General features: G+C 38.2%; 1 protein-coding gene across 1 annotated transcript; it reads left to right on the top strand.

Moving 5' to 3' along the window:
* The first annotated feature begins 1,712 nt into the window (after window positions 1-1,712).
* Window positions 1,713-23,515, top strand: EIF3M (eukaryotic translation initiation factor 3 subunit M). The gene is made up of 11 exons (XM_090262968.1): window positions 1,713-1,844; window positions 4,451-4,583; window positions 5,822-5,960; window positions 6,252-6,375; window positions 6,900-6,994; window positions 15,932-16,015; window positions 16,873-16,972; window positions 18,114-18,195; window positions 21,735-21,878; window positions 22,798-22,858; window positions 23,318-23,515. Exons 1-11 carry the CDS (start codon window positions 1,803-1,805, stop codon window positions 23,436-23,438), a joined length of 1,125 nt encoding a protein of 374 aa, XP_090119094.1. The 5' UTR covers window positions 1,713-1,802; the 3' UTR covers window positions 23,439-23,515.
* The last annotated feature ends 90 nt before the right edge of the window (window positions 23,516-23,605 follow it).

Below are 23,605 nucleotides of genomic sequence, written 5' to 3'. Positions count from 1 at the left end.
AGTATGCTAGAGGAAATAAGCCAGATACAGAGGTGGGCAATTTTTAACACACCTGCTGAAGAGATCCTTTACCAAAAACAAACAAAAAAATTTAAGTTTGATCTCATGCTTCTGCTCAAAATCTATCAGAGGCTTGCCACTTCATTAAGAGTCAAAGCCAAAATTCTTATTAGAGACTACAAGACCATGATCTGGCCATGGTTATACAGTATTCCCTCACTTATCATGGGTATTACGTTCTAGACCACCCTGAGATAGGTGAAAATCCATGAAGTAGGAACCTTACATTTATTTTAGTATTTATATATATATTTTAAGGCTTTATAAACCCTTCCCACACGCTTATAAACCATTCCCAGTCCCTTATTAACCTTTTCCACTCCCTTATCAACCTTTTCCACACTTTTATAAACACTACTTATGTTCTTAAACATATTCTACACTCTTAAACCTATGTAACTTTAACAACATACATATACAGTACTGCAAAATCCCACAATTTAGTGAAAAATCTGCGATAAATAATTAAATATAATATTTTTTAAAATCCCGCGATACAGTGAGGCTGCAATAAGTGAACCGCGATATAGAGGGGGACTGCTGTATCATCTCCTATTGCTCTCCTCCTCTCGTACTGAAATCTCTAGCCCACAGGCCTCCTTTCACCTTCCTCGTGTCCTTTTTTGTTTGTTTTGTTTGTTTGCTGTTCTGCATGTAAACCTTTCTTGTGGTTTTCTTCATTGGTACTTTCCTCATTTTCTTCATCCCTCAATGTCATTCGAGCCATTTTCTCTGATCACTCTATCTAAAAAGACATGCACACACTCACACACACCACCCTTCTTTTCTCAGCTTTTTTCTTAGTGCTAGTTAACGTATGACATACGGCAATTATTTAATAATAGCTAACACATTCAGTGCTCACCCTGTGCTTTATATGTTAATTCACTTAATCCTCACAACGATGCTTCAGGTATGTAATCCTGTTTTTCCAAGAGTAAGCTGAAACACAAAGATTAAGCAGTTGCCCAGAATCACACACCCATCAAATGGTGCAGCAAGGATCCCAACCCCAGGAATTCGACTCTGGAGTCCATGCTGTAAGACACAATGCCATCTAGGGACACCTTTCTAATTACTCTGTAATGTTTATGTTCTGTGTGTCCCCACTGGAATGTAAGCTGCAGAGGAGGGCGTCTTTTAAAAGCTACTGCTATCCCCAGCGCACAGGGCACTGCCTGCCAGGTCGTCCTTAAATAAAGGTTGAAAATAGGTTAAATTTTAATTAAAAAAAAAAAATCAGGCTCAGCAACAAACGCATACTCCGAAAGCTCTTTCGCGACTGCCGACAGGGAGTTAGACTCCGTGGCTTGTACAGAGCAGGGCCAACTGGCTGGTGGGACCCACGTGTGAGGCGCCAGAAGTGCGGCCTCACAGGCTGGCAGAGGGGGCGGGCCATGAACGGAACGACGGTTCGGATCACAAGTAATTTTCGTTCACCCAACAGTCTCAAAACTTTAAGCGGGATAAGTGAGGAGAAACCTACACCATCGCAGAAGTTAAAGCTGGGAGAGGCTAAGAAGGTGATTGGTCCCAGAGGGCACGCCCGACCCACCCCCAAGCCCGGCCAAAGTGCGTGGCAGGATCAGCCTCCGTGGCCCCACCCGTCCCGGTGACTCCACCCCTCAAGACGCGCGCGAGGTGACCCGGAAGCGGTTGTCAGGCGCCACCGAGCGTGGGAGCTTCTTTTTCCGGTCGGCGTGGTCGGCAAGTGGAGTGTCCGCCGCGTCCGGGCCTCCACCATGAGTGTCCCGGCCTTCATCGACATCAGTGAGGAAGATCAGGTGTGCTGCCGGGCCGCGGGGCCCGCCAGGGTTGGGGTTTGGGGGAGGCCTTGGGGTGCGAAGGGCCAAGTCGGTGCTGGGCCTGGCGGGAGGGATGCCGCCCCGCGGAGCCGGCTCTCGGGCTGGGAGCCGCAGCTCACTCCTCCGCACGTGGAAATGGAGAGCCGCGAGGCAGGGGCGCGCGTTGGTGGCCTGGAGTTGCACCGGCCCTCTGGCCGGCGGTCCCAGCGCTGGCCCCGAGGCTCCACTCCAGCTTCCTGGTCGCCGTCAGTACTTGCTCAGCCCGGAGTCACTTCTGACAACCCAGGACTCTTTGACTCATTGGGAAATGCTATCTGCTTCCGTCCCCCAGATGCATCCACATCCGGAGTGGGGTGTGGGGGGGATATTTAGACGGCGTAAGCAGTCGAAGGAAAAATAATTTTGTACTGAATATCAAAATGCTGTTAATGGCACCACAAAGACCCGGGTGACCAATTTTGTACGTAGACCATGCTTTATGTTGTTATTGTGCAAACGTGAGAGGGCTGTAACCCGAAAGTGAAACGTCAGTCCCACGTTCCTACTTTGAGGCAGACATCCGGTGAGCCGTCCTAACATTTTTAAGTGCTCCATTTGGTGTTTGCACTTTTCCCTGTAACAAAAATTAAGCTGTGGTTGGCGGGAGTTAAACTAAACGTGAAGTAATCTCTTAAGTTAGTTTTGCAGAACTGAAAACTGTTCCGTGAAGTCTTTGTTGTCATTTTGTATTTTCCTACTTATTCCACTAACATGGGAGCTTTGGTTTCCATGGAAGACAGCATTACTGTTCTAACATGGATTGCAGCTGTCATTCACCACCCACCCACTCCAGTAGAAATGCAGACCCTCGGCCCTAAGGAGCAAAGTGAAGAAGAGGAAATGAAAATGGAAAAATTTTTTAAAATAAGTCTGGGGAAGGGGTTAAGCACAGTTGGAAAGATGTGAACAAGAGGGAAGAAAAGCATGTCTTACTAGCAATGAAATCATGTTGTCAAGAGCTGACTATTAGGTTACTGAAAAAGGTTTTTTTTAACATGGAAAAGTATTTGTAAATGCAGGAAGTTGTCATTGATTATATTTTAGTTTTGGGTTTTTTTTAATATTTTTATTTTATTTTATTTTATTTTATTAGAGGGGAAAGGACGAAGAAAGAGAGGAAGAGAAACATCAATGTGTGGTTGTTTCTCATGAACCCCCAACCCGGTACCTGGCCTGCAACCCAGGCATATGCCCTGACTGGGAATCGAACCAGTGACTCTTTGGTTCGCAAGCCAGCACTCAATCCACTGAGCCACACCAGCCAGGGCCATATTTTAGTTTTAAAGTGTCATTTCTAGTTAGCTAATGCTGCTGTTCTATATCTGTTTCACACTAGACATTCCTTTCAGGTGAACAGGTGATTGCTTTCAGGAGTTTAACTTTGGTCAAAAAGTTGAGAAATGGAGTTCAGAATCCTTGTTTCTTTCCCTTGTTTGTACCACTGCACAACCACTTGTGACCAGTGAAGATGACAGATTAAAAACAATAAACTGTTGAACAGTTATTAGAAAAAGGTCACTGTGTGTCTACAAAGCAGAAGCTGAACAGTGTTCTTTTATTTATTTATTTTTGATGATTTTTTTTTTCTTTATAGAGAAATATACTTTCCAGTGGTATTTTAATGCTCTCTGAAAGGGTGACAGTTGTCTTATGAAGTCTTGTTTTATTACCAACTCCTGTGTGAAGTTACTATGTTCCATCAGATCTACAGATTTAATATGCTTTCTTAGGTAGCCATAACATATTTGTGGGTTTAGAAAATGTGATACCTAGGCACTTACTAATGGTATCCTCACCTCTCCCTGTTTTAGTTCCTTGTTTTATTAACTTAAATACCACCTGCATTGGTATTTGGCTGCCATACATACCAATCTCTAAAAGGAACAAGTTATTAAATATTCTGTATGTATACATTACAGTAGAAAATGTCTAAATGCTGGATGCTGTCCTGTAGATACACTTCATAGGTCCTAAGGTGCTTTCTGATCCAGATAGGCATTTTGCCTTTTAAAGAACTATTTACATAGTAGGTCCAATTTGATACAAATATTTTATTCAAAGGCATCATCTTTTTATCTTTGTCTCCCAAAAAGCTCAGATAGGTTCTCAAACATTTAATTTACAAAAGATTATCCTCTTGCTGAGGTAACTAACTTTTTAAAGTAGTTGTTTTATGTACGCCTGAGAGCAGTAAAGTTTCATTTCTTTAAAACAAATTGAATTTACCAAGTCGGATCCCAGTCCCATGTCCCCCTCCCCCAAGGCTTTGGGCTAGAGCAGAAAGATCTTTGCTTTATACTGGAGTTCCAGCAGGATACAGGTGATGGGAGAGAGATCTGAAGGTGGGTCCTGCGGGCCCTATGGGTCTGTGTAGCCACTGGATGTTGTCGAGGAAATCCTGTGGGGCTGGGATAAGGTAAAGTCATTGTTAAATGCAGCATTTATATTTAATTTTTCCAGAAACAGAACAAAATGGTTTGAATTCTTGTGTTTTGTCATTTGTGGTTAGTTTTATAGATAATATAGCAACCTGTTTGATTCAACAGGCTGCTGAGCTTCGAGCTTATCTGAAGTCTAAAGGAGCTGAAATTTCGGAAGAGAACTCAGAAGGTGGACTTCATGTAGATTTAGCTCAAATTATTGAAGCCTGTGATGTATGTCTGAAGGAAGACGATAAAGGTTTGTTTTAAAATTTTTGTAGTATTTCTAATAATGAAGAACCTACTCTTTAAATTTTCTTGTGAATTATATTTGTTTCGTTTTAGACTTTAGAACTTTTAAGTACTAGTGTTTCTAATCTAATCTTTGCATATACTTTCAGTTTATTCTAATCTGTTGTACCTATGAAATAAGCCCATTTTGAGAAAACATCCTTTTTACATCAGGAATGATTTTTGAGTGTCATTGTGCACACCAGTGGTTCTCAACCTTCCTAATGCCACGACCCTTTAATACAGTTCCTCATGTTGTGGTGACCCCCAACCATAAAATTATTTTCTTTGCTACTTCATAACTAATTTTGCTACTGTTATGAATCATAATGTAAATATCTGATATGCAGGATATATTTTCATTGTTACAAATTGAACATAATTAAAGCATAGTGATTAATCACAAAAACAATACATAATTATATATGTGTTTTCTGATGGTCTTAGACGACCCCTGTGAAAGGGTCATTCGATCCCCAAAGGGGTCGCGACCCACAGATTGAGAACCACTGGCATACACTAAATACTGATACTTTTAGAATGAACTGAAGGGGAAAAATGAAGCACTTCTTTCTTTTTCATAAGGTTTAGATTAATATCAAATGGAATATAATAACAAGTTATCTAAAAGCCATTTAATTATTTGGCTGATGCCCTATTTATTGAAATGAAATGGGAAATTTTGAAAATTGGGAGTCCTGAAATCTCTAGTTAAAGTTTGAAATTAAACTTGGTATATGACTAATACCTTACAATTGAAAATTAGTGACCCAACCAGAAAGTAGACAGCTTTCATTTCTAAATACTTTTTCTGTTTATGTACAATTTTCTTCAATTGGGAAAGCATCCTAGCCAAAGACCTAACCAGTAACTTCCACATGATTGAATTATCTTGCCAGTAACAATTAAAACTGTAGATATAGCCATGTCAGTCATTCTAGTTTCCTTCTTTAATAAAATGTGCAAGTTGTTTTCTGAATGTTAGGTGTACAACAGAGCTGGTTTAGTTTGAATTCATGTAGACTATATTTTTAGTGTAATGCACGCCATTGAAGGAAAAGTGGCCTTTAGAACTGTTCTACAGTAGCCGGATTACATGTTTTTAAAGTGTCTTATGTTTAATGGTCTTTGAATACTGGAAATACATATTTAACTAGATACAGAAAGTATTATAATATCGCTGTTGTGTTATCCACACATGTGTAGATGTTGAAAGCGTGATGAACAGCGTGGTATCCCTCCTATTGATCCTGGAACCAGAAAAGCAGGAAGCTCTCATTGAAAACCTCTGTGAAAAGCTGGTCAAATTTCGGGAGGGTGAACGCCCATCTCTGAGGCTGCAGTTGTAAGTCAAGAAGTGAAAGAGTCTCAGTTTTTCCAGAGACTCTTTTCATGTCACATGTCACTTTTGATGGTTAAAAGTAAGAATTCTGCAACTTGAGTGTCAGCTGTGGCTTTTATTAGCTGTGTTATCTTAGACAAGTTCTAAACCTTTCTGTGCCCCCCCCTTTCCCCCTTTCTAATGTGAAGTTTTTAATAGTATCTGTCTCGGGTTTGTTGTGAGAGCAGATAATCTCAACTTAATCACCATAGTTATTGCTCTCAAATTCTTCTTTATTACATGTCTGTTAACCAGGCTAAGCAACCTTTTCCATGGGATGGATAAGAATACTCCTGTAAGATATACAGTGTATTGCAGCCTCATTAAAGTGGCAGCGTCTTGTGGAGCCATCCAGTATGTACCAACTGAGCTGGATCAGGTGAGTTATATGTGGAATACTTGGTCTGCTTATAAGAAGTGCAGTTTACAACTAAAATAAATAGCAAATATGTTTGTTCTACATGTTATCTTTTTATTATGAAACTACGTTCAGCTATACAGTAGTCCCTCTGTATCGCAGTTCACTTATCGCGGCCTCACTGTATTGCGGGATTTTTAAAAATATTATATTTAATTATTTATCGTGGATTTTTGCTATATCGTGGGATTTTGCGGTACTGTATACGTATGTTGTTAAAGTTATATAGGCTTAAGAGTGTAGAATATGTTTAAGAACATAAGTAGTATTTATAAAAGTGGGAAAGGTTAATAAGGGACTGGGAATGGTTTATAAGTGTGAGGGAAGGGTTTATAAAGCATTAAAATATATATAAATACTAAAATGTAAGGTTCCTACTTTGTGGATTTTCACCTATCATGGGGGGCGGGGTCTAGAACGTAATACCTGCGATAAGTGAGAATGCTGTATCACTAAATTTCCTCTTTTTGTCAATCTCATCATAGGTTAGAAAATGGATTTCTGGCTGGAACCTCACGACTGAAAAAAAACACACCCTTTTAAGGCTACTTTATGAGGCACTTGTGGATTGTAAGAAAAGGTATTCAGAATTAATGCCCTAACTTAAAACTTAACAGACAAAATAAGTAGTTGAGGGCTGATTTTTAATGATAGGTAGGGTGAGTGATTTTTGCTCTAATTGTTTCTCCATGGAGTTGCTATAAATCTAGTTCTGTAAATTTCACCTATTAAGTAAAAGATAACTGCAAATTTAAAAATAGTTTTCCCCCATCTTAAAAGCAAAACTTGCTTATGTTCTAAAAATGGTACATCTGTTAATTCCAAAGCTATCTGTAAGACTAAATGAGTTATTTAATGGTGCTTTGATGTCTTAGTACAGAGAAGTGCTGTTGCTTTTGTTTAGTAGTGGGAGGGTCTTTCAGTTTCCACAGTCTCCTCTATAAGCAGTGCCCCTCGCCCCCAGTTGAAACTTTGCAGTGGACAGTACAAAATCAGTATTTATTGGGTTTCTGCAAGATCTTGGGTTTCTAAGGCTTACGTCCAGCCCCACAAACTTCACTTCCGAAATATTATTATTATTATACCCAGGAAGTAATCACTGTTCAATTTAGTTTTATTGCACGATTTTTATACTGGTTTGCAGTGCTAGGGTGTTAAACATGTTAGAATCAACAAGATTGATATGTTTCTATTATGTTAAAAGAATAAATTTTTTTGCAGACCATTTAAATTTTAACAATGCAAGAAGGACATTGTATTTTTGTTTTGAAAGTTGGAATGTTTTATTATAAAATATAAGCAGAGGATCTTGCATCAATTGCTTATTTCTCTCTGAAGCAGTACTTGCTCTCTGTGATAAGCTGGCACACTGTCAGCATTCCAGCCAGTTGTCAATAAAGTGGTAGGACTCAGTAGTTTATAACAAAGACCATTTCAGATTGGGGGGGGCATAAAAACAATTGGAGAAATAATCCATATTTTAATCCACGCCTTAAATATACAGGCTGTGGAGTCAGACTCCTGGGATTCAAATCTTGGCTTTCCTACTTGTATGACCTTACGTAAGTTACTTACCGTCTATGTACCTCAGTTTCCAGCTTCAAAATGGAAATATTAGTGCTTAGCTCAAAGGGTTGTCAAAAAAGATTAAAGATAATATATACAAAGTTTTTAAAGGCGTGGCTTAATTATTGAGAAAGCACTTAGTAAGTGTTGGATATTATTCCTGTCACTATACTTTTCATGTTTTTCAAGCTTACCTTTTAAGAAGTTGGTCTATTTTTCTGGTACAGTAGCACTTATCACAGATGATTGCTACACATTGTATGGTTTTTTAAATTGCTGTTTAGTAGGTCCTCAGTCTGTTATGTGTACTAAGTCAGTAACTGAAGTAGTGTTCTAAAGAATTGCAAAGCTGATTCTCAGAGAAATTGAGATAGGATATGAGTATCCATCCTTGCTTTACTAAATATATCCTAATGTTAACATATTAGAAATTTACCTTCAGCATTTATCACAGATGATCACTTATTCCTTTTTTAAAAAATATTTTATTGGACTTATTGGGGTAACTGGTTAGTAAATCTGTGTGTCTGTGTTGTGCCAGTACCATAGTGTTTTGATTATTGTTGCCTTGTAGTATAGGTTAAAGTCTGGCTCTGTTTTTTTGCCTCAGAGGTTGCTTTGGCTATTCAGGGTCTTCGATGGTTCCATGCAAATTTGAGGATTTTTTTGTTCTCTTTCTGTGAAAAATGTCATTGAGTTTTTGATAGGAATTGCATTAAATCTGTATATGGCAATTTTAATAGTGTTAGTTTTTCCAGTCTCTGTACACGGAGTATCTTGCCATTTTTTGGATATTCTTCAATTTCTTTCAAAAGTGCTGTATAGTTTTCAGTTTATAGGTCCTTCACTTCCTTTATTAAGTTTATTCCTAGATATTTTATCCTTTTTGTTGACTTGTAAATGGGATTGTTTTTTCTTCATTTTTTTTTCTAGTATTTTATTGTTAGTATGTAGGAATACAACAAATTTTTGTTTATTGATTTTGTATCCTGCAACTTTACTGTTTTTGCTTATTGTTCTAATAGGTTTTTTGGGGGAATCATTAGTGTTTTCTGTATATAGATTCTTGTCTACATATAGTGACAGTTTTACTTCAGTCCCAGTTTGGATGCCTTTTATTTCTTTCTCTTGCCTGAATGTTTGGACTTGGACTTCACCTGTGCTATCAACCTACTGAATAACAATGGTGAGAGTGGGTATCCTTGTCTTGTTCCTGATCTTAGAGGAAAAAGTTTTAGTTTTTCACCATTGATGCATTAGTTGAGGGTTTATCATATATTACCCTTATTATCTTGAAGTACTTTCCTTCTGTATCCATTTGAGTGTTGTAATCATACATATATGTTATGTCCTGTCAGATGCTTTTTCTGCATCTAGTGCTGTGATCATATGATTTTTATCTTTTATTTTGTTAATGTGGTGTGTCACATTATGTCGAACCACCCTTGCACTCCTGGAATGAACCCCACTTGATCATAATGTATGACCCTTTTAATGTGTCACATTCAATTTGCTAGTATTTTGTTTAGGATTTTTGCATATGTGTCCATCAGAGATACTGGCGTGTAATTTGTTGTTGTTACTATTGTTGTTGTATTGTCCTTGCCTGGTTTTGGTATAAGGGTGGTGTTGGCCTCATAAAATGAGTTAGAGGGTGTTCAAGTTTTTGGATACATTTGAAAAGGATAGGTAGTAAATCTTCTTAGAGTGTTTGGTAGAATTCACCATTGAAGCCATTTGGTCCTGGACTTCTGATTTTTAGGAAGTTTTTGATTACTGTTTCAATTTCCTTACTAGTGATCAGTCTATTTAGGTTTTCCAATTCTTCATGATTCAGTTTTAGGGGTTATATGTTTCTAAGAATTTGTCCTGTTCTTCCAAGTTATTGAATTTAGTAGTGTGTAACCCTTCATAGTATGCATTGCTGTATAATCTTTTGTACTTCTGTGGTGTCTGTTGTAATGTCTCTTTCATTTATGATTTTCTCCTTAGCCTAGCCAGAGGTTTGTCAATGTTCTTTATCTTTCCAAAGAACTAGCTCTTTGTTTTATTAGTTTTTTTTCTATTGTCTCTTTGTTCTCTATTTCATTTATTTCCACTCCTAATTTTTATTTCCTTCCTTCTGTTGACTTTGGGCTTTGTTCTTATTTTCTAGTTCTTTAAGGTATAATATTAGATTATTTGAGATTTTTCTTGTTTCTTGAGTTAGGCCTGTAATGTTACAAACTTCCCTCTTGGTGCCACTTTTGCTACATCCCAGAGTTTTGGTGTGTCATATTTTCATTTATTTCTATGTATCTTTTGATGTCTTCTTTTGTTTGTTCTTAGACACAAGATTGTTCAGTAGCATGCCAAATCTTCACATACTAGTGGTTTTTCTAGCTCTCTTGTAATTAATTCCATGTCATAATGTGGTTTGAAAATGTACTTGATTTGATTTGTCTTTTTAAGTTCATTGAGGCTAGTTTTGTGCTCCTGTTGGAGCACATCCTTGATCTATCCTTGAGAATGTTTTGTGTGCACTTGAAAAGAATGTATAGTTGTTGTTTTGGAATGGAAGGCCTATGACTGTCAACCATGTCCATTTGGTGAAATGTATCATTTAAGGGCTATGGTTCCTTACTGACTTTCTGTTTGGATGATTTATGTCAGGGGAGTATTCAGTTCCTCTATAATAATCATATTTTTGTCACTTTCCCCTTTAGGTTTGTAAGTCTTCATATATTTTGCTGTTCCAGGCTGGGTGCATACATGTTAATAACTATTGTGTCTTGATGAATTATCCCCTTTAGCATTATAAAATGTCCATCTTTGTCTCGTTACCTTTTTTATCTCAAACCTGTTTTGTCTGGTATAAGTAAGGCTACATCCGCTTTTCCCTGGTTGATGTTTGGTTGGAGTATCATCTTCCATTCCCTCTCTTTGAGTCTGTTTGCCTTTGCTGCTGAGATCAGGCTCCTGAAGGCAACATATAGTTTGGTCCTATTTTTTAATCCATCCCATACTCTTTGCCTTTTGATTGGTGAGTTCAGTCTGTTTACATTTAGGGTGATTATTGATAATATGAGGACTTATTACAGCCATTTTATCTTTTCTGGTAGCTCTGTGTTCTCATTGTTTCTTTAACCTTGTGTTTCTGTCTGCTATTTTAGTTTGGTTTTTTTTTCCCTCGTTTTCCTTTTTTTTTTTTTTCAGTGTTACATGTCTTAGCTCTAGAGTTGTATTTTCTTCGTTACCATTAGGTTTGTGTAATAAAATGTTTCGTGCATATAATAGTCCTCTTCTGATTGCATTTTATCTTCATTCACCTTATATTTTTTTGTTGTCACAGAGTTTTCCCTTTTTATGCTGTTCATTCATTTCCAAGCTGCAGTAGGTGTATCTTTTTTTTTTTTAATGCTTTAACCTTTATGTTATATTTGTTTGATCCCCTATCGTGAAATAGGGTGCAATCTCCTGCTTCTGTCTTTCATTTACTCAAACTTTGTATACGTCTGTCATTTTGTTTCAGGTAGAAGAACTCCTTTCAACATTATTATAATGCAGGTCTTATGGTAAATTCCTTCAGCTTTTGTTTGAGGGAAGTCTTGATTTCCTTCATATCTGAAGGATAAATTTGCTGGATATATTATTCTTGACTGGTGGTTTTTCTTTTTTATTATTTTGAATATCATTTCATTCTCTCCTGGCTTATAAGGTTTCTACTGAAAAATCTGATCATAATCTAATAGGGTTTTCTTTTATTTCTTAAAATATTTTATTGTTTTAGAGAGAGGGGAAAGGAAGGAGAAAGAGAAGGAGAGAAACATTGATGTGTGAGAGATACACTGATCAATTGCCTCTCAACCCCACCAACTGGGGAACCTGGCTCGCAACCCAGGCTTGTGCCCTGACTGGGGATTGAACTGGTCACCTTTTGGTTTACAGGCCGGCACTCAGTCCTCTGAGCCACACCAGCCAGGGCTCTAATGCAGTTTTCTTTGTGGGATACAATCTTTTTTTTCCCCTGGCAGTCTTAAGAGTATTTTGTTGTTAACTTTTGATAGTTTTAATATAATGTGTCTTAGAAAAGGTTCTCTTGCATAAAGATAATTAGGTATTGTCACGTTTTTAAATTTGAGAGTCCAGCTCTTTCCACAGGTTTGGTAAGTTCTCATCAATTATTTGATTGAATAGGCTCTCTATTCCCTCCCCCCACCCCACCCCCGCTATACCCATCATTCCCATGTTGCTCTTCCTAATGGAATCAGATAGCTCTTGTAGAGTTTCATTCATTAAAACTCAGTTCTTGCTCTTTTTCCACCTGAGTTGTTTCTAGATTGCCGTCTTCAAGCTCACTAGGTCTCTCTTCCATCTGGTCTGCTCTATTTCCAGCATTCTCTGTGCGTTCTTCATCTCATTTATTGAGTTTTTCAGCTGCAGAATTTTTTTGATTTGTGGATTTTGTCCCTGATACCATTGAGCTGCCTTTCTGAGTTTTCTTCCATCTTGAGTTTTTTCATAACTGCAATCTTGAATTCTCTGTCATTTAATTACAGTTTTCCATGTCTTTGAATTTGGTTTCTGGAAACTTCATTTTCTTTCTGAGCTACCTTGTTACCTCTGTTTTTTGTGGTACTTGATGGATTATTTCCCTCCCTCGGCATTCGAGGTATTTTGCTCCTTACATTTCAGCAGGCTGATAAGCAGTGACCTTCCCTTTGTTTTCCAGTAGATGGTGCTGTAGCACCAGTTTTTGTTTCCTCTTACCTGCAGGACTGGCACCTCCAGGATCTTTGTGGGAGGATGTAGCCTCAGTTGAGGAAAATGTCCCTTTATGTCCAGGTCACCTCAGTCTGAGGGCACTACTCTTGTGGTTGGGTGTGGTGGTCAATGGGGCTCCAGGCCCACAAGTTCCCAATGCTGCCTCCTTGTAACCAAAGGTTGCTAGCCCCATTGTGCATCTCTGCTGCCTCTACTGGTGAAGGGTGGGTGACGGTGTGTGTGCTGTGATTCTGTGGCTTGACCTTGTACTAGTAGTGGTGGCTGCCGCTCTGCAGCTGCCACACCGCTCTGTCCCATCTCTGCCCCTGTAGCCGATTTAGTCACAGTGGGCATTAGCTACTCAGGCCAGAATGTCGCTTCTGTTCCTCCTGCCCTCCAGCTGCCCTGTGAGGGCTACAGCCCAACTCCTTCATCACAACCACATCAGCTGGGCTGGGCAGGTGCCAGACTGCAGCTGCAGCCCCTGTGTCTGTCCTTCCCCCTGGCCCAGCACCCCCGCTGCTCACAGTACGCCTCCTGCTGGATGTCTCCATGCGTGGCTCTCCCAGATGTGGATTATGGTTGCCGGACTTGTAACTGAGGGGCGAAACAAAGAGGACATCTCACTCTGCTACAATGCTGACATCACTGTCGTTTTATTCTTGAAACACTTCAGTTGGCTTTTAGCACCTCTCTTGACTGTTCTTAACTTCATTCACAACTGGTTTTTGGGCTTCTCCTTATCTTCTGTAAACACTGGATAAGGCAGCCCTGGGGCTTTTCTGCTGTTACATAATCATTGTCTATCCATGTTGTTCAGGTTTTTGTTGTGTTAGTGAAGGAAGCTGAGTGCCAGAAGCACTTGGGTGGGACGATTCTTTGTACCCTTAGATTGTTAGGTTCGCTGACAGCGCCCCTGCCTTCACCGTCTAAAATGCCAGTAAGTGCCCGTCATCAGAACAACTGGGACAGCCCCCATGCCCCTCTGCCTGCCCCGGACGGCACCCTGGGGGGTGGGGGGGGCAATGCGGCCTGGGTGCTCTCATTCAGTCTCCTGCCTACAGATACCATCTCTGTGCCAATGATTTTCAAATACTTATCTCCTGTATTACGCCCCTGAACTCCAAATATCTGTGCCTGTTTATCGTCTTCATTCAGATACACGAAAGTCATCTCAAACTTGACATTTGCGGAAGTGTACTATTGAGTTTCCCTTCTAAATCTGCTCTTCTGTTTTCTCCAGCTCAGGAAATGCCACTTTTAATGCTTCCAGTTTTTCAAAACCAAAACCTGAAATTTATCCTTGACTTCCCTCTTGTCTTATTCCGCACATCTAATTCAGTAGCAATATCCGTCAACTCTAATAAATCTAAAGTTAATCCAGCTTCTCACTCCTTCCATTGCTACCATGTGGTCAAAGCTACCCTGCTTCTTACTTGGATTATCGAAGCACTCTTTTAACCAGTCCGTGTTTGGGGCCTTGTCCCTCTACAGAATGTTTTTAATATAGCTGACAAAGTTCTGTTTAATATGGAAGATCAGATTATATTTCCTTCTTACTCAGAACCCCCCAGTGGCTTCATTCACAGTAAAAGGCAAAGCCAGCTGCATAGTCTATGTACTGGTACTTTCTCCTGGAACACTGTTCTCGTAGGTATCCATGAACTCCTTCCTGTCTTTAGGTCTGCTCAGCTGTTACCTCATCAGAAAGGCCTTCTCTGGCTGTCTTTATGTATAAAAATATCCCCCCATCCTCACTGCTTTTTTTCTCCATTGCACTTGTTGCTAACAGACATACTGTATTTTAATGTTTATTATTTGTTTTTTGCCCAAGTACACAGAAAATGTCCCCTCCCCACCCCCTCCACCCCCCACTTCTAAATAGAATTCTGGGATTTGCCTTGCCCTTTTAGTAAGAATGCTTATAGCTATGTGTGCCCCTTCGTGATTTTATTTTTACATGTTGGTGGTTGATGAGTGCAAATTGTATAACTGTGTACTGTTTTATCTGATCTTTGTGACTTCAGACCTCTTTAGCTAATAGAATGTACTAGATTAAAGTATACTGTGGCTGCTAACACTGAAAAATGTACCAGTACTTACATTGTGGCACAAGAATGAGTGATGAGTAAAACAGTTTCTCTTCTTTTTTTTTTTTTTTTTTTTTTTTTTTGAATTCTTAGTTTTGTAAAAAGTTTTAGAATATCATTTAACTTTAAAAAATAAATCATAGCTCTGGCTGGTGTGGCTCAGTTGGTTGGAGTGCCCTACTATAGACCAGAAGGTCGTGGGTTCAATTTCCGGTCAGGGCACATCCTGGGTTCCAGGTTCAGTCCCCGGTTGGAGCACGAGTGGTCGGCAACCAGTGTTTCTCTCACATCAGTGTTCCTCTCTCCCCTCACCCCCTCCTTTTTTCTCTGGAATCAATCAACAGTCAGTCATATAGCTCTTACTGATTTTTACCCAGTAACTCAGTCTGAATCCAGATGTGGTTAGGGGAAAGCACTTTTACAAAATGGAAAAAGAAAAAACCCTATCTCTGTTACTTAGCAAAGCTTTATGTAACTGGCTGAGGATCCATCAGCCTATGAGAAGCAATGAAGGGTGAAGATAAACATTCTCTTAAGAGTCAGAATTGATCATCTACATAGTTCTGAGAATATTTTGATTGGAAGAATATCTTTTAGTAGAGTTATTTGAACGGTTAGTGTAGTTCAACTTCCGCCACGCTGTTCTAACGGTTTCAAGGACACAGAACTTTCCCGCCTGGGGAGGGCCTTCCTTCTTGGGCTCCCCCTCTGCCTGGAAGGGAGTCATCTAACCCCCCACCTTCCACCTCCAGCACTTTCACGGCCAGTTATTTTATATCCTTTAGATCTCAGTTTACATGTTTCTTCTTCAGAGAGAGAGAGACTTGACCTGCTCATTTTGTATAAAGTAGCCCCTTCCATTCTGGCTCTGCTTTTGTTACTGTTGCATCGCCATTCACTTCCTGCACGCACACGCCTGTCAGTTATGTTTTCTTAGTTGTCTGTCTTTCCTGCTGGAAGGCAAGTTCCGTGACGTCTCCCATAGAGAGGGACCTTCTCTCTCTTGGTCACCATTGCGTGTATCAGCAGCAGCACAGTACTTGGTATAGTAAATATTTTTGAATGAATGAGTAGCAATGATGATATTTTGAAATTCTTAAAGTAGTATTTCTTTTTAGTGATGCTGCTTCGAAAGTCATGGTCGAATTGCTAGGAAGTTACACGGAGGACAATGCTTCCCAGGCTCGAGTTGATGCCCACAGGTAATGTTAATACTTTGTTCTAATGACAACTGTCAGCAGCTTAGAGGGGAGCTAGAGTATTCAGTCGTATAACTGAAATCATGTCTGCATCCAGCAGTGATCCAGAGCCTCTGGTACTTTGTGCCCCTTGGTGATTCTAATGGCAGTACTAAATTCAAGATTTGGTATTGAAAGAACCATATGTTTATATGTGAACTAGCCACATGGTGTCTGCCATCTGGGTATTGCTGGTATGGGGTGAAAATCCCAACCTGAAAAATAGAATCTAATCTTCAGGTGTGTAGATGAGAAAAAGTCGTTGGCTTGCTAAAACCAAATTAGTATAACTTACAGAATTATCGCTTCACAAGGACCTGTACATAATGGGTGTCGGTTGAAGGGGTCGTTAATAGAAAAGATCTTTCAGGTCAGACTGCCTGCATTCAAATAATCTAACACTTAATTAGCCCTCACTAGGCGAGTTCTTTCTCAGCCTGGTTTGTCATTCGTAAAGTGGGCGTGGTAAGACTGTCTGTCAGGCCACTGTGAGGATTAAATGAGTTAATGCATATAAAGTGCTTACCTTAGTATCTGGAGTTTAAGATGCTACGGTTGTTTTATTTATTCTTTGATTACTTTATGGTACTTTCCCTCCAACTATGTTTTTGTCTACAGCTATTTTATTATTTTATTTTGTTAAGTCAGGTATACTTGGTAGATTTATTGGCCTGTTTTAACCCTAGTCTTCCAGCTTTTCTTACACTGTGTATATTCAGCTCTTAGATATTTTACTGAAATAAATGTATTACATCCTGCAAACTCAGTGAAACATACCTGAATTTCAAGACTCTGAGCTTGGATTTTTTTTTCTAATTAAGGTGTATTGTACGAGCATTGAAAGATCCAAATGCATTTCTTTTTGACCATCTTCTTACTTTAAAACCAGTCAAGTTTTTGGAAGGCGAGCTTATTCATGATGTAAGTAGCTTATCTTTAATGTGAAAAATGTTCTCTTTTTCTAAATTTAACATACTGAAGCAGAACTCTTTTTTTCTTTGGTTGATTGAATTCTTTGTCTTAAGAACATGAGTATTAGATCTGGAAAGAGAACTATTTATTCCGTTTATACCAGCAACAGACTGAAATTTAGGACCAGCTTTTCTCTAACCAGCAAGCACGATTCTGTTCCTTCCTCTTTTCCTTCATCTCCTCACTTGCCTGGCCCTTATGGACTTAGATTATACAATTTCTTTTTTTTTAAGTGTATAATGTCATCTAGGCTCAGTTAAGAAGATGAGTCTGATATTTAAGAACACATTAACACCCTTTTCCAGTGCAAGTACAAATACATTTTGGGTTATTTTCCATTTGTACTAGGCCATTACCACCATCTTTAGAATTCACTGTATGAGGAGGGACCCAAAAAAACTGGAATTGATGTATAAAAAATTGTGCATTTATTTTTACTTGTTTAAACTTAAATCACCTTTAAAGTACTCTCCATTTGATGCAATACACTTTCGAGATGTTTTTTCCACTGCTCAAACAGTTTTTGATCTTGTCGATTTTGGTGTGCTTCTTCCATTTTTTGTTTCCCTTTGGACTTTTTTCATCTGGGGAAACAAAAAATGTCTCAGAGCAAGACTGGGTGAATAAGGAGGATCATGCCGTTTTTGGTCAAAACTGCTGAACACTCAGCACAATGTGTACAGGGGCACTCGTAAATCACCTATCATGAAATGGGCAAACACGTTGAGCCTGCAAAAAAATTTTCACTGAAGCTGAACGCAGCCTCTCACAACAACGCCAGCTGGTACATTGATAACAGATGGGTTCCTGGAGGACTCACCTGGCAGGGGAAGCCTATGCTACAAGGGGCCCACCCTCCAGAAAATAATTGTGGGGTTTTTTTTAAGGGTCCCCTCTCATATTTACTGATTTTTTTCATTTAAGTGAGTCTTTTATTAAACAAATGGTTTAGATGGTAATTTGATCAGATTGAAATTTCAGCATTGAAAGAAATAGTTCTTACTGGGAGTCAATGTCTTAAAAATATCTTGAGCTATAAATCTTAATTCTGTATTGAATATTGTATCTTTTTTTGTTTGTTTCTGTATAGCTTTTAACCATTTTTGTGAGTGCTAAATTGGTATCATATGTCAAGTTTTATCAGAATAATAAAGACTTCATAGATTCACTTGGTAAGTTTTTGGGTTTATTCTTTGGAGGGGGAGAGATGGGAATGTGCTATTTTGGAACTGTTTTGTACTGTGAGATCCAGCCAATAAAATCATGGTGTAATGTGTAGGTTACCCTAACCAATGGTATAGGATGGATAACAACATAGGTAAGCAGTTTAAAAGATTACTCGGAATGAATTGGGAACCAGAAACCAAAAAGGGATAAGAGGTAGCATTTGTGATAGAGCATGAAACTAGGAGTCAGAATATCTGGGCATTTTTTTCCTCTCCATAAAAAAAGCTTGTTGGATTTTAGGCCAACTCTACTATACCATGATTCTCTGAGGTAAAATCCTGGAAAGAGCAGGTGTTTAGAGAAGAACTGGTATTAATAGTTCCATTGATTTTTTTTTTTTTTAAAGAGCTAACAAAATATGGTGATTAAAGGTACTTTATTATTTCTTAAAATAAAATCGTTTCTTTGTAAAAGACTTTACTCCTTACTCATATGCATGGTGATTTATATTTCTGGTGTTTTTTTATAAAAGCCATAGTCACATAATTGTAACAAATAGTTTTTCCCCCTCTAAGTTAGTATTCTATGTTTGATGCATACCCCTAACCTAAAATTAACAAATTATAGAAAGTAGGGTATTGCTAAATAGATCTAAGTGAAGTTTAGATGGGATAAAAATGGAGTTGTAGTGATTTTACATGAAAAGAGAAACTTTCTTAACTACAGTCTGTTGGAGACAGCAAAGTAAGTCTTAGCTTTGTGATTTATCTTTGAGTTTCTTTCTATAACATCAGAGCTCAGTAAATGTTTGCCAAATTGAATTGAATCTTACACTGAGCAAACTCCATATGTATTGGTATTTTCCTTCTAGAGCATGTCTGTAACATACTAAAATTACCAAGAGTAAACTTAGGAAATCTGTAGTTGAACATCAGGTTTCAGTTCTAAAACTACCAGGTTTTTTGAGAGTGAAGGCAACTTGGAAACAAGGGTACTTTGTTTTCCTACTAGGCAATAATCAAAATATATTACATATTTTTCATATAAAAATTGAATTGTTCGTCTTCCTGGTTGTTTGAAACTCAGTTAAAGTATACATTTTTAATCTACTTTGATTATACACTTAGTCCCTCAGTGTAGTAATCATTAATTCCTGTCACCTGTAAACTTTGTGCAGCCATTGGAATTGAGCAAGATTGAATTATCCTGAACATGATAAGGCATTTGAAATACACCAAGATAAAGTAGATGCAAGTGTGTTTGTGTAGAATGCTGTGCCCGGTGCACTAGACCCAGAAAACCACATTCTGCCCCAGTTAATGTTTTGTGGCATGAAGCTATGTGATGGAATGTTAATGTCAGCAACCTCTTTATTTACTCACCAGGGAAAAAGGAGTAGTAATTAACACTTTGACACTCCCCCATTGATGTGTAATTGACTGTTTCAGAGGAGCACTGGTTCATAAGCTATTGCATGCATTAAATTTACGTTTTCTATATTGCAGCATTTTAAGGCCAGGGTCAGTGACAATGCAGAAATTGCTCAATGATGCACATTTTTTTATTACTGCATTAAGGTTTTGACATATTAGTAATGAATAAGTGTTTCCATAAAATTAATTTTTTTATAACTTTAAAATTGAAATACGGCACAGAACACTGTGACTTCCTCTTTGGAGGTAATATTCTACTTTCATGAAAGAAAGCACAGCTTCTTAAAGTCTTTAACTCATACTTCACTGGCTTAATAGCTTGATTTTGAGAGCAAGAGTCCTAAAGGTTTTAAGTTTGGTGATTTGTTTTTAAGAAGTGACTTCAAACCAGTTTGAAACGTTTTTAAACACAGGTTTCCCTGTGTACAATAGATAATAGTTTTACATAATTTAGCCTAGAAATAATTTTAAGCTTGTAATTGCACAAAGAGTAGCAGTAAAATAAATTTTATATCAAGGGTATTTTTAATTATATCTTAGAAATTTGAGAAGTTTCTATGATTTTAACACAGTAAAAGGGAATTATATGCCCACAGAACTGGGAATATGAAGGAATATCCTTGTATTTGCAAATATTGAGAAAAATCTTTAGTATTTGTTCTGTGACAGGAAAAACACATTGATTCTAATTTACTGTGCCAACTGGAAATGAAATTGTTTTGCCTTTTGTTCTAGAACACCTGTGCAAATTAGCTTTCATTAGAAATTTGTAAAAGATGCTTTGAGGAAAACATACTATTGAATGTGTATATTTTTAGTTTCAGATATATTATTAGACATTTATTGAGGCTTAAAGTCTGGTTACAAATATCTAGGTTCCACAGGTGGGAACAGTTTACCAAAACAGTTTATTAACGCTGACAAATTGTGCCAGCGGTAGCATTATCTTGTGTCATCTGAATTGCCCTAACATGTCCACATATAATCTGGTGTTATCCAGTTGCTACCTTCTTGCTTCAGAAAGTTAATCAGGATCTAATTTTCATTTGTTAATTAGCATTAATGTGCACTAATTGATTTCTTGATGCTTGTAGATTTCCATTAAACCTGGTTAGCAATACTTACTTGGGTAACTCATTCATTTGAGTTATGATGATGGTGTTTTTGTTGAATCTGTGCCAAATAAAAAGCCTGCGTCATAATTACAGCTAATTAACAGACTACTATGTGCTATATTGTCCCTGGCTGGTTTGGCTCAGTGGATTGAGCGTCGGCCTGCGAGCTAAGTGTCGCTGGTTCGATCTTCCAGTCAGGGCACATCAGAGAAGGAAAACTCTGACTCCAAAAAACCTCCGCTGCCTTGCGGCATACCTCTTTAGGGGAAAGGCTAAGGGAGTAAACCCCGACAGAAAATCCGGAGCCGGAGTCCACAAGGCGGTTTGACGTTGTAGTCAACACCGGCAACTCCTGCGGCGCACCTGAAACCAAGCTGTATTGACTCCGTCTTTCCCTTGGACCATTCAGCTGCGAAGAGAGGGGGGGTCTGCTGCTTGGGCAACAGCAGACCCTCCATATCACCCTGCCCAGGCTCTGTAGCTTCAGCTTCACTGGAGAGGACACTCCAGCGTCATCGCAAGATGTCGATTCAACACGGGAGGAGACAGATACCGTGTCACTCCCGAGTTGGACTGCACAGCCATTCTCGGCGGTGCAGATAGACTCTTAAGAAGCTACACCATCGTCTCTCGAGACGGATGGCTGCCGACGAATAAAGAAGTGTAGTTCTGCCCTGGCCAGGTAGCTCAGTTGATAAGAGCGTCATTCCAATGTGCCAAGGTTGTGGGTTCAATCCCGAGTCAGGGCAACTAATAAATGCATAAATAAGTGGAACAACAAATTGATGTGTGTGCGTGTCTCTCTCAAAATAATTTTAAAACTCCATAATTTAATCATGGGGTCAGTTTATAGTTTGAAAATATAAGAAGCTTTGTCAAAATTACTCTATATAAAGCGCTCAAACACAATGACCTTCACAGTTTAACACAAGAGTTGTAATTGTGTAGGTCTTTTATTAAGTTGATACTTAGACTTCCCTACTATTTGTTATTCAGGACTATTACATGAACAAAATATGGCAAAAATGAGACTACTTACTTTTATGGGAATGGCAGTGGAAAATAAAGAAATTTCTTTTGATACAATGCAACAAGAACTTCAGATTGGAGCTGATGATGTTGAAGCATTTGTTATTGATGGTAAGGCGATTAGAACATTTTCTTTTTTTCCTATTATTTGTTTTTTACCCCCATGGAATATAACGTTTTTAATCTTGAAACTAAACTTTATGCTAACAAAGCTAGCTTCTTTGTAGCAAATGTGTATATTTAGTAGGTTAGCAGATTATAATTGCAGTAGAGTGAAAATTCAGTAGAAATATAAATTGCTGAGTGGTTTTTGGCTTTTGTAGTATGTCTTGAAGCCATATAGGACAAAGGCCTTTAGACAGTATACCAGTAGCAAAGAGCCTATATTTTTCCATCAGATTGGGGTTTGAGACCAGGTCTTCCTTCATGAAACAGGAATCTAGGAGTAATTTGTAGTTGAGAGGGTTAAATGAATTAATACAGGTTAGAGTATTTAGCCCAGTGCCTGGCAAATGTTAATCACTATTCCTTTTCTGCGATTGGACTAGAAACAGGACCTTCTTTCCCAACAGTTGTGTTATAAAGTGTTTTAACTGCTAATCAGGAATTCTCTTCTGAGCCTTTTAAGTTTGAAAGTTCGGGGGATTATACAATTAAGATTAATAAAATGAACAGAACTGTTCACATGTTTCTAATGCTTTTAAGTCTTAAATATACCTAAAAGAAATATCTTAGTAGGCAGTTAGTCCCCCCTCCCCCTTGTGTGATTATAGAGAACACCTAGAATTCTTAATGAAAACTGCATGTGCTATTTGATAGATTGGCCCAACAGCCATAAGACAAATAAATGCACAACCTTCCTCTTGGTTGTATCATCTTGCTGTGCTTGTTATTAGATTCAGAAAGCAGTTTGTAAAATAATGTTGGAAAACTGTAAAGTGTTATTATGACTTACTTGGTCAGTTTCATACCTTAAGCTGTTTTGGGGGGGAATTTTCCATATAACATATCATGTAAAATATCTTTTCAGCAGTGAAAACAAAGATGGTCTACTGCAAAATTGATCAGACCCAGAGAAAAGTAGTTGTCAGGTAAGACATTTAATACTTTATAGCATTTTGTAGAACAATTTAGTTTATCCTGATTATTTCACTTACATGTTTATAGAGAACCAGGTTGGTGTTCTTATCAGTTGACTGTAGTTAAATAGTTGCTATTTATCATAATTTTATTAAAGTTCAGACTGAATGTGATTAGCTTATTTAATGAAAGAGTCCTATTTTCCAGCACATTTCATTTAATGGCTCAGCATTGGCTAGAATACTAATGACTTTTGTGTCTGGTTTACGTAGTTCAGGAAAATGGAAGGTTCGGGATCAATATGATAAACATATTTTTAAAAACAAGCCTCTAATTTTCCTGTTACAGTTCTAAGTTGTCTTTTATGTATTTTTAACCTTGCTTTTAACTAGATACAAGTGTGTAGTATTGTAAAAGAATACCGGAGGAGTAAAAAGGTTGACTAATGACTTTAATTTTTCAATTTTTAGTCATAGCACACATCGGACATTCGGAAAACAGCAATGGCAGCAACTGTATGACACTCTCAATGCCTGGAAACAAAACTTGAACAAAGTGAAAAACAGCCTTTTGAGTCTTTCTGACACCTGAAATTTTTTTGCTGTAATATTTTTTCTTTTGGGGAAAAATATATAAATGATAGTAAAACATTATAAGCTGAAATTGGACTACAGTCTGACTATTTATTGTCTCAAATTCAGAAGAAAGTAAAAGGAATCAATCTTCAGAGGATGTGAAGTAATAAGTAACAAGGGGTC

The sequence above is a fragment of the Furipterus horrens genome, unplaced genomic scaffold (assembly GCF_987537825.1).
Source record: "Furipterus horrens unplaced genomic scaffold, mFurHor1.1.pri manual_scaffold_2, whole genome shotgun sequence".
NCBI lineage: Eukaryota > Metazoa > Chordata > Mammalia > Chiroptera > Furipteridae > Furipterus > Furipterus horrens.
Note: the sequence above shows the minus strand (reverse complement) of the source record. Positions and strands in the feature narration are given on the sequence as shown.